Here is a 12566-nt window from a genome sequence, read left to right as displayed (position 1 = left end):
GCGCTTCGCTCAAACAATAGTATCCTCTCTGTTGTTCGCACGGCCTGAGGTACGTAAATAATCCAGCACACTTTCCACTCTTACGTTTACCACACGGCTTCAACAAGCTGGGCACCATTAACGACGCTTATATGCAATGAAGATTACATTTTCTTTAAAAATTTGTATATATCTTTATGCATTTCTAAAAAAAAAAGGGACTTACAAATTATATTTATATGCCATTAAACATTTTCGACGACGCAATATATTTGTCTGATTAGCGACATCATAATGCATTTACATTTCCCACCCTGATCCGAAGCTACGCTCTTGAATTGATTCGTACAGTTACGCTAATGCTCTCGGAAGATTTATTATTGTTGAGTTGAGGTCTAGGTACTCGAATCTGCCGTGAAGAGATAGTCTCGACGTACCGAGTTCCCCGGCAGAAGAGAGTATCCGACCGAAAGATCTCCACGGACCGGCAGAGGACCGGGTTAGATACCGGCGCCCCGCTGGAGAGAGGCAAAGGGCTGTAGAGCAGGCGGAGGTATAGTTTTGATACGTTTAAGAGCAGTGGAGGAACTCCCTGACTCGAGTTGAGTATGTGGGGTCCTGTTGTCGCCCGATACCCTGGGAACGCGGCGGCGGAGGATCTCCAAAAGTTACGTACCGATTCACTAAGGAACGCTTTCGATTTGGTTTAAAGGGACGACTCGAGGGAAAGGATAAGAGTTATCGGCTGCAAGGATCTCGACCAATCAGAATGATTAGTTGTCGAATTTTACTAATAATTTCATTATTTAACTACGCCAAGTACAGGAGTGCTGTGTATTTCTCTAATAAAAAGTATTGATATCAGATTATTCAGGCCAAGTACATAAGTCACTACATGTTTGCCTATTATATGATTTAGCACTGGCCCATCATTTTAATTGTATTTTCAAAATTTCTTATAACGTTTTCACTACTCTTTTACATTACTACTGCTTCCCGTAGTTGACTATGATTTAATGGTCATTTAATAAATAATAAAACTGTAGATAAAAATTTCTTATAACGTTTTCACTACTCTTTTACATTACTACTTGTTCTTGTAGTTGATTATGATTTAATGGTTATTTAATAATTAATAAAACTTTAGCTGATTCCTTATCGAGTACTACTTGGCGGGTCAGTGCATTTCTTGATATAGATTTGCGCTCATTATGCCAGTCATTAAATTCAAAACCAATGTCAACTTTCTATATAGAGCATATTAACAATAACTCGTCAATAATAATCACGGTAAAACCTTAATAACAAACATATGGTATTAGAATACTATTAGTACGTTCAAAGTAAGTACTTTGGAATTCCTGGCACGGACCCGCCAAGTAGTACTCGATAAGGAATCAGCTAAAGTTTTATTAATTATTAAATAACCATTAAATCATAATCAACTACAAGAACAAGTAGTAATGTAAAAGAGTAGTGAAAACGTTATAAGAAATTTTGAAAATACAATTAAAATGATGGGCCAGTGCTAAATCATATAATAGGCAAACATGTAGTGACTTATGTACTTGGCCTCCATAATCTGATGTCAATACTTTTTATTAGAGGAATACACAGCACTCCTGTACTTGGCGTAGTTAAATAATGAAATTATTAGTAAAATTCGACAACTAATCATTCTGATTGGTCGAGATCCTTGCAGCCGATAACTCTTATCCTTTCCCTCGAGTCGTCCCTTTAAACCAAATCGAAAGCGTTCCTTAGTGAATCGGTACGTAACTTTTGGAGATCCTCCGCCGCCGCGTTCCCAGGGTATCGGGCGACAACAGGACCCCACATACTCAACTCGAGTCAGGGAGTTCCTCCACTGCTCTTAAACGTATCAAAACTATACCTCCGCCTGCTCTACAGCCCTTTGCCTCTCTCCAGCGGGGCGCCGGTATCTAACCCGGTCCTCTGCCGGTCCGTGGAGATCTTTCGGTCGGATACTCTCTTCTGCCGGGGAACTCGGTACGTCGAGACTATCTCTTCACGGCAGATTCGAGTACCTAGACCTCAACTCAACAATAATAAATCTTCCGAGAGCATTAGCGTAACTGTACGAATCAATTCAAGAGCGTAGCTTCGGATCAGGGTGGCAACTCAAAGGGAACCAGAAAGCAAGAACGTTATCTGAATCGGTAGTTGGAGTCGCCTTGTGACCCCGAGTCGAAAAATTACGTCACAGTTTACATATTAAGAAAAAAAAAAGCTAATTGTCAGTTTAATCCCGCATTAAGTATTCCTAGCGAACCTTATATGTATGCATCATGTCTCCGACCTCGTGTAATTTATGCCACGTAGTAAACGTTTTGCTCATATTTTTGGCCATACATTTTAAGTTCAGATATCGTTGAATATGAATGGGTTATCGAAAACTTATATCGCTATTGATCATTAAAGTTTTAGCATAGCTAACAAAAATAGATGTCCTAGCAAAGAAAGATGAGAAACTACTTTTGTAGAATAAAACTCAACTTATTTATTTCGATTCATATTATTAAACTGATGCTGTACTACATAAAGCAGATGGAAAACACTGACGTCTCTAGCAAGTCACGTATGGCTTTGCATAAAACATTTATTACAACGCATGTATATGTATGGTGTCGTATTGAAATATGTTTTTTATTTTTCTTCTTTAACACAAATTTTCCTGAATTAATTGAAACTCACCCGCGATTTGCGAAGAATTGCATTGTTTGCGAGGTGTAAAAAAACCATTGAACTTGTGGACCGATCATATATGTATGTATAAAGAGTATAAGTATGTTTGACACTCAAATAAGATCTAATGTATTGCTTGCTTAATTACTGAATATATCAGACTAAGAGAGTTCATAGAATTAAAAAAAATATTATTCTGAGTCAATCCAGATAAGCGCACTGAATATCTGAAATATAGAATTAAATGTATTTCACATAACTCGTTCAAAATATAATTTAGCAATTCACGTATAATATTTATATTTAATCGGCTCTCGTTTATATAAACAACAACAAAAAAGTTAGAAAAAGCGAAGTGACGAGATAAATCGGCGAAGTGATAAGGGCGCGCGTCATTGCGAGAACTGGGGTTAATAATGCACTTACAAATCGTTGTGATTATAATTCTAATATTTAATATGAACTGAGCAATTACAATGGAATTTCATAGGATTACGCCATAATAATCTTATTATGAATTGTTTAATGGAAATTCGCAATCACATGTGAATTACACGCTGCTACTGTAATTGAGCCCCTGGAAAGCAGAACGTCCTGAGCGCGCGAACCGACTTTGCCTAGCAGGTAAGAGAGGGGGTACGCGTTGCTACGCACGGCGTTAATCCGACACAAAATTTTAAAATCGCGATTAATCCGGTAATAATGGTCGTATCGAGTTGATTCTTGCGTAGAAATTTTCGTCAGTCTTTGTCGCTTCTAGCGAGTGTAGTACCATGGCGTATTTTTCGAAACTTCAAAGTACAAACAGCGCACGAAGTTTTCACAACTTGGGGCTCGAAAACGTCGCTGTAAATTTTTGTGTCGGATTAACGCGGTGCGTAGCAACGCGTATCCCCTCTCTTACCTGCTAGGCAAAGTCGGTCCGCACGATCAGGACGTTCTGCTTTTTAGGGGCTCAATTAAGAATGTAATCCAAAAAGTATATAAATTATTACGATCATTCAAGTAATCGCAACGACACGTATTTTTGGCATGCATATAACCTCATATCGATTAAAAGCATATAAACTACTATGAACTGCATAATTTGAAGTTAAACCACACTGAAACGTACACGATCATTAGAGAAATTTAATCGTATCCTGCTGATCCTCAACCTGCGGTTATTACGAACCGTTCAGGAAATATGTCTGTATTTTCAAGTAGCAAAGAGAACCGGAAGTTACGTGATCGAAGCGAACTGAATGAAAAAGTCTGAAAGACGTCGCGTCATAGCAACCCTTCAGGGAATATACTCGTGTATAATCGTAGGGGATGATTAAAAGTCTTGACGAGGGGTTAGTATAGGCTTTCTCAATAACTAAGGAGTATAGAGCGCTTTTCTTACTAGATTTGAGAATTTCAATTTCCACTGCGAATCCGTGTACGATGGGAAATGATTCAGGATTTCGTGTTTGTGATAGCTGTTGGCAGTGTCAGCCAGCTACGCGAAGTTACATAACATACAAATAGTATGTGGATGAGTGAAGTGTGAGAAAGGGTTGACGGGGGGGGGACTGACAGGGTAGCTAGACCCGAAAGAGCGTTTGGTGCCGGAACTCAGGATATTTACAAGGGAGAACGAAGTCTGGCTGTGCCGGAACTAAAGCAGGATAGTTCGCTGGGAGACTGGTAATCCAGAGAGTTACTAAAGGGTTGGTAGCCCAAAATGGTTGGTATTGGGGGTAGAAAGCAGATAGCATAATGTATGCAATTGGGACAGTCTTGTATGCACTGGACCTCTTGTTGAACACTGTTTCAGCAGCTAACTGGACTCACATTGCGTGCATTCTATATGGATATGAGGTATTATAGGTTATTTAGTTTGCATCTGTACTCAAAGGATGGCGCTAGTAGTTCAGCATCTGATTCACAATTACGAAAATTTACCTTCACTAGGAATATCGTGTGTAATAAGGGAAGCTAGAGATTATACCTTGATGATTCTGTCAAAGATCTAATCGTTGGTGAACAGCTGAGGATTTTCAAGATGTGATTTTATAGGTTCGGAAACACGTTTAATATTCGATCAAGGCGCTGTTTGTTGTTATGTAGCATTTCGAAATATCAATCAGTTAATAAATATTAGTTATGCCTATGGCAGTGAAGTATAATTTGATTGTGGTTTAGTATTGATTAATTTACCTTTTGGTAGTTCGAGGCCAAGAGTAAGTACTTTCGATCGGCTGATATTTGATGTTGAAAACTTGAAGCCAGAGCCTGCGAAGCAGAAGAAAAATAATATCAAATTATGTTTAGAAATACGAATGGACTCTTTTGGTTTTGTGTGGGTATACGGATGTCTTTGACATTCGACATTTCAAAATAATGTGATAAAAAATGTCGGATGAATCATCGAATTTTTTAAACTAAACTTCTGTGTCATTTGCCTGGATGAGGTATGCAGATGCTGGAGAAACAGTACACCGTATCACCGTGAATCGAGTCAGCGTTGGGCAAATGCTTGAACTAAGCACTGGGCCAACCTATCTGGACGATGTCGGCCCAATGCTGTATCATTTTTCGTTGAAATGCCGTAGCCAGTATCCTATATGATAGACGACATTTTCCTATGAGGTTGTGTTTATATCGTGAAGTTAAGAATGTTGACTTCGCATTCCAGCAAGTTACGAGTAAAGAAGCACCGTTTTTCGAAGAAATTGGAAGCAGATGTAAGCACGCTAAGCTAGCAGTAAAATCAGTTAATAAAAAAAACAATTTATCTTCTGTATATACATATGTATATACTTCTATAGAGTTCTATATTTATTTCTTCTATCCTTATTCGATCCTTCTTAGCTTGGCTGTGTGGAATTCTTGTGGAATATTGAAAGCCCTCACAAATACTGGTTTGCAGTTTGACTCGTATAGCGAGCCATTACTGATTCAATACTGGCATAGTATATTGAATCAGTACTCGTATACAATCTGTGCCCAATGCTGGGCTACCGTCGACATCGGGCGCTGGATCGGAGTTAATATGCCGGTGCCGATAGAACGCTGCGTCGACCCTGGCAGAAAGCATCGGACCAAGAACCCCAAGTGTGGCACCCAGGACTAGTCTAACGTTTTGTGTGGCAGGGAGGGGGGGTGGCACTGGCGCAGAGACCAATTGGACGCAAATGACTTTTTACTGCAAATTCTGTCCAGTTTTAAATAGATCGAATAGAATTAGATACGAACGATGTCTTATTGTGGTATATTGTATGTAGTTTTACATTAGTTTACGTTAGATTTGGTTAGGTAAGGTTAGGATAGGGTGGAATGTTCCAATTTCAAAGACTGGGAAGGCTAGTGGATAAGTATATCGTCTGAAGGAAGTATTAAATGTTTGAAGAGATTCCGCCAGATAAGGATGACTAACAATATCGTTGAATTATTGATGGAATATCCCTCAGGAGACAGAAATTCGCATTTGTGTCCAATTGCGAATGGGTTTGTGCGCAGCTGGGCATCACCCACGATTCGCCAGTCGTCGGACTCCACCTGGGCCCGTCACGAAATGTAATAGACATCTTCAGACTATTGGTCAACAGTTTTGAATGGTGTCAGTAGAAATCTGCAGGATGGCAGTACCGTCAACAATTACCCCATTAGCAGTAATTGGCTGCGACGTTAGCCGTTATAAAATCAACGTCGTTTATGCAAAGTCGAAACAACGCGAGACGGTCGTTCTGGGTCGTTAACGGAGGCGAACTGCGATGGTCCCAGTTTAAAGTTAACTAAACTGTACCGTAACACGCGGCGATTCCGATGCCGACGACTAACTACGGTTATTGTTTTAACGCACCAAGTTTTCCCGTAAATGTCAAGTGACTCACCATTACTATTGGTGAGAGAACGTCTCGTGACTCCCTAATATTTTAGGACTAAGATTCGGTTTTTCGAGGGCAATACGTGGCTGAAGAACTTTTTAATCAGCATGTGCAAATAATAATTGCAAATTGTATACAATTTTGGAATGTTTTATACCAATTTACAAGTCGATGCAACGTTTCATGAAGGCGGAAAAAAAATCAATTTTATCGCGACGGCTGAGAAAATTCAATTATCATTCTCGAGTTCTATTCTAAAATTTCTAAACATTTGAACGTGCTATTTTTTGTATGGATGGGCCATAGGAGTTTTACTGCTTTCGCGCGATAAATAAAGAGATATAAGAACGTTCTCGCTGGACATACCTGGCGTACTAAATTCCTTCGAATAAATCGTCTCTTCCTTGGGTCTTGTGCTATTCTTTTCGTTCTTTTTGCCTCCTCCTTTTTTTTTATTCGCAGCGAATTTAAAGGACATCGCACGCTCGCGAAAACGTGCTTCTGCTTGGTGGAAATAGTTTGCCATTATATTACCGAGTGGCGTTACAAGAAACAAGCTCGTCCGAGCTTTCGTGGATTAGACTGGAATCCGTTAGAAAGATATACCGCGCTCACGACTTTTTTGTCTCGCAAAGGGCAAAAAAAGGACGCCAATTGTGGTTCGCCCTTAACAAGCCCCTATCCCTCTTATACTTCCGCGCCATCTACGAAATTAGTATTCGGCTAAGTTTTTTTGTCACTGTGTCCCTGCCACAAATTTGCCCCACGTTTTTTTTCGTTTTTCAGAGACTCTTGAAATACATTAGTCAGCGAGTCACGTGTACTTACCGAATTAGTGGTTTCCAAAACGATCGTCGACGAATTCGAAGTCACGTTATGGATTTTTAAATTTCGGCTTTCGTCCATGTACAGGATTTCTTCATCTGCAACATAAGAGCGACGAATTTAAAATATGACAATCACCAAATAAAAATTAGTCAAAAGTAGAGATATTAATATAATATATTCAGAAATAATGCGATCGGAGTCAAATATATTTTGTAGGGGTCATCCACCTACGCGTTTCAATGAAAAAGAGTCCCCTAGATCTCACACTTGCTTGTGCATGAAATAGTACACACTATTACACTTCAAAATGGGATAATTCACGCGATAATTAATAACTAATTTTAAAAACACTAATTTTAAATCCATTTGTATCTCCTAATGCAACAAAAACCTCAAACAGTTGACATCACAAGTGTACTCGGAAAATCAGGTAATGAACTAATATTGTCCACACTAGAGACTAATGTGATCGATTGAACAAGCGAGGTTTAACGCATCAAAGCGTCATCATCACGGGGATAACCGAATGTCCCAGTGCACCCCCCACCCCCCCACCGTCCCCCACTCAAGGTCCAACCTTCACCACCGCACCTTGGGGAAATATTAACCCTCAAAATTGGATTTATATGCAAATACGAACGACGTGGCGGAATCGCATAGCCAACATGCGAGCTTTCCGGATATTAACACGTTACACCAGTTAGTATACACGTGTAGTTACGTCATTGGTTGACGGCCTCTAAAACCGGAAACTGGAGCAGTTTAAACATTCCTAGATACAAATAGAGTATAATGCATATTGCCGGTGGTTGCACAGTATTTGACTGAACACTGTAAATACATACCTGCTACAGTACCCCTTCACGTTTATTGGCATTACATGTGTGCACAGTTACACATTACATGTGTCCATGTACATGTTACATTTAATACGTCACATTTCAAAATCTTATTTTCCTCATTTGCCTGTTTTTTAAAATTTTTTACTCATTTCACAAACATACTCCTACGTAAAATGCACAGTAGTGTTTTTCTGCAAAAGCACAGACGAGTATTTCTATTCGTTACCTACTTCATCTGGAAGTGTGTACATTAAAAGTACAATAATGCTTGGTTGCAATGTGTTCCAAATGTCTGACCACTCGCCATGTATACTCCACTAGTTTGGTACTCCGCTTCAAAGAATGTCCCACGTGCCCATCCAGTAGGGAAACTCTCATTAAGTGGGGCATAACGTTGGCGCAAGCGATGGCTGCCATTACCATTTCCAGCAACGTGGTTACTCATTACGGCCATCGGCCACCGCCTCTATCGCCATGCGCACGGACGTCGTCGTATTTATCGTGGTAAGAAGGAACTTGGAAACTGGTATTATGGAAATTGAATGTATAATTCTTGTTTATAAAAATGAATGTATTTCTTATACTTTTTTCCTCATAAGTTCCTTTTCTTTCCTCTCCTCTAATGTCCTATGTTATTTATTGTATTATCTTATGTTATTACTTACTACATTAAGCTACGTTTATACCGTGCAATTTATGTTGCGTTAATGATCCATTCTACAATTAGGATATATTTATTCATTTTTGAAACTGTATCCACGTACATATGTGTATGATAATTTTAAACGTAAAGTACATATATTAAGTTACCGAGAATTTTTTATACAATATGTTTGAAATAAATTAAAAATCGTTTAATACACGTAAATGCGCATTTGCATGTCAGTAACTTGTGTCATGGACATGTTGAAGTGTTTATCGATAAATAGTCGTGCATGTGTAAATAATAGCGAATTATATGTATAATAAAATAAATACGGCACGTATTCCTGCAGAATCACTAAATAAAATTAACTGTCATCAATAAAATGCATTGCTTCTGTTTCGGACGTATTTAAGTATATTAATGGGACGAGTTTGTTTAACAGACGTAACGACAAAAACAGATCGACAAGGTATTACGGCAAAATTGGTTTCCGCTATCGACCTATACACCATGTTCGTACATAGTTGTAAACAAGTGCAGTAATTGGTTTCCTTTGGGACAGTGTGCGTAGAAATGAAATTAATGAACCACATGTCCGATTTAAAGATTTTAATCGAGATCGAACGTTCTCTCAGTGAGAAAGTAGAAGTTTCTGGCTGGAATGTGTTTGGCCGGTGCCAAAACCAATTAATTTCCCGGTGCAACGCTGGAAATAAATCGACTAGTTTATCGTCAACGAGTCGAACGAGCGGCCCCACACTTTCAGTCAACAGTAAAGATTGTACTGGGTGCAGTGCGTGACACGTCTGTATCAGTAGTAGGTAGTGCTGATAGTGGTGCAGTAGTTTGCCAGATAGTATACAAAAAAAAATGACTCGCTAGAAAATCCCTATAAATCGCATGCGCGTGTTACATCACCTACGAAGTTTCCTGCACACAGTATACCTCTATATACGTGCATCTAGGTGTGAGTGCGCGCGCGCGCGCATGTCCAAAATATGCATATGCATGACTATGCGCCGCCAGTCGCTGGAGAAATGACAAAATCGAAAGCGGAAACGGATGGGCGCCACTAAAAAAGTATGGGAAAAAAAACACGAGATCCGATAAATCATGCATAACGTGCTTTCGTGTAAAGTGCGTATTTCATGTGATTTCCTATTTAACTGACGTTCCTGTAGCCTATTTTTACAGCGATTTTTGTTCTCTATACCCCTGCCTCTCGCTTTACAGCTGTATGTATTTAGACGGAGAAATGTCGAAAAGTCATTTTACATTTCTTTCTTCTTTTACTTAGTGATTTTACTCTATGCCTCGTTCGTAAGTTAAAACTTTAATTTTTGCTTTCTTTATTAATATATTTTTGAAATATTCTTTTATATATGTCTTCTTTTTTCTGTTTTCCCCCCCGTGTCTTATTGACGCACGCCAAGAATGCAAGTACGTATCACGTATTCTACATTTGAGTAGGAGATTTGAGAAATTGACAACAGCGACATCTTGTGGTTGCGCACAAAACCTCCGCACTAGGAACATCAAATATTCTATCGCGAATTGTCGTTCGGCAATTGCCCTCGTTAAGGAGGATAAATTAAAAGAAAGCACAAAGTTAAAAAAAGAATTGATGTTCTATTAGCATCACTAGATTAGAGACCAGCCAGAAGGTAGTTACTGAAGAAATAATCATGTGTCTTACGGCACCGCAAATCCATGATATATTGTTGAGGAATGAGATAAGCACGAAAATCCAGGTAGATGCAGATAGACGACACATCCATATAGATACGCATGTATACGCGACCCAATATAAATACCCAACCATAGTCGAAATGGAATGGTGAGGTTAGTCGCAGGCCTGGACTAACTTACCCGGAAGATAGTCCTTAGGGACATTTGGGTTGATTCCTCCATTTTTTGTGTGGTCTGTCAAGTGGCAGTTTGTAGAGATTTGATAACATAAGTTCATCAAACTTCATCCTCTGAGTAGTTTCATCATATAGTTAAGTTAATTTATATAGTCGGTTCGTGAGTTCAATGTGCTTTTTTTTCAACAAATTCAAAACAATGAAACCTCTAACAAGCCACACGTGATCCTGCACACAATATTTGTTATTAAGTATGCACGTGCGTGGTTTTGAACTGAAATATATTTTGTTTTTCTATGTTAGCATTTATTTGACTTTATAGAAAGCCACGTGTCGTTTGCGCTGTTTGCACACTGTCAAACAAAAATAGATTCAACTCAAGGACCGACTACAAGTATACCTGTATCCTACTATTACGTCAGTGTATTGAGATACTAACTGATGAACAGGTCCAGATATAATTTTTTGAAAAATCGTCAAATTTATGTTTCGATTACTGGTTCAGGATGAGACTGTTCAGGTGGTAGCAAACAAAACTTTTGTTCCAGGAATGACAACTTGAATTTGAGTATAGTTTAGAAAGAAAACAATATTACTCGTGACATGATTATCGTTTTGTTTTTTTACTGTAGGTATTACGTAAAAAAAATAATAAAAGAAATGACAATTGGCTTTCGTTGGAAAGTCTCTTATGTTGCATAATATTCCCTTTGCTTCAAAACTGTTCGTTCTCAGCCATCATCTACCAACAAGGTTCTTGGCTGACCTATTAGTATATTATATTATACTACTACTACTACCATTGCCATTATTGCTGCTACTACTGTTACTACTACCACTACTACTACTACTGCGCCTGAAGTAAATCACTAGCCTATTAAAGGGTGGGGGCTATTACTCTACTACTAATAAGTATTAGTATTAGTAGAGGAGGCAGCAAATGAGCAGACCTTTGTCAATTACTGAAGTTGTCTCCATAGATGATCTTACTAGCCCCTCCTGCTTGTTTTTGCTATCTAAGAATGTTCAAGGGTAGATATCATTGGGATAGCATCTGGTAACAAGGGGTGGATGATACTCTTGAGTAATTTGGAAAATGACTTCAATGTTAAACTATTATAGTAACTCTGAAATATATCCCATCCCTTAATCTTAAAAGTTGAGTCAATCATGAGACAGGTACGGCAAAAAGGTCCAATAGAATTTTGAATAAATTTTGAGTGAAATAATAAATTGGGGGAAGCTAGTACAAATGTCCATAAAATCTTCTGCCCCAAAATTGTTTCAACCAGTATATCAACTACGGCCCATTTTCATTATGTTATTGCGAACTATAAAGTATTAAGGGGAGACTGGGTCCAAGTCAGTTTTTGTAACATTGAATAATAGCATTTTGTAAATATTTGAACGAGTCTCTGCCGTTATATGAATTTCGTATAGTCAAAAGTAAATGGCCGGTCTGATGAGCGGCCTTGTCCATATACCGAGTGGCCAATATATTGCCTATGCAGGAGGTTTATCGGTAAACGCATATGGAACCAAACCGCGCACTGAGTTACCTCAATTAGGTAGAGTAGATGGTGGTTGCGGTTCGGCCTAGCGTGAAACTCTCATCAACTACCATAATTACCTCCATATACGGACCCTAGAATCCGACGGTCACCCCATCTCTTTGCAAGCTCCCTCCCGCCCCTCTTCGTATACCTGCTAGGAGAAACAAGTACGTCCCCTTTTATCGTAAAAGTCCCTAATTGCCAGAATTACGAAATTCCTACTTATAATTTCTCTTGAAAAGTGACCAATGGGGACTAACCAGCATCTGCCTTGACTTCATGTAATCAAACCT

The 12566-nt window shown here is 38.9% G+C and overlaps 1 protein-coding gene across 9 annotated transcripts in view; it reads right to left on the bottom strand.

The window, feature by feature from the left end:
* The window catches only part of LOC112494332 (dipeptidyl aminopeptidase-like protein 6), a 215165-nt gene that overhangs the window by 21230 nt on the left and 181369 nt on the right, over positions 1-12566 (bottom strand). For all 9 annotated transcript variants that reach the window (XM_025084931.1, XM_025084930.1, XM_025084929.1 and 6 more), the window contains 2 exons: positions 7368-7462; positions 4870-4944 (listed from right to left, as the gene is read on the bottom strand). In XM_025084931.1, coding sequence (XP_024940699.1) covers positions 4870-4944; positions 7368-7462 — 170 coding nt within the window. The remainder of the gene's footprint in view (positions 1-4869; positions 4945-7367; positions 7463-12566) is intronic.

Source organism: Cephus cinctus, unplaced genomic scaffold (genome assembly GCF_000341935.2).
Source record: "Cephus cinctus unplaced genomic scaffold, Ccin1 Ccin1_scaffold0421, whole genome shotgun sequence".
Lineage (NCBI taxonomy): Eukaryota > Metazoa > Arthropoda > Insecta > Hymenoptera > Cephidae > Cephus > Cephus cinctus.
The sequence above is the reverse complement of the archived record's forward strand: the minus strand, read 5'-3'. Positions and strand labels throughout refer to the sequence as shown.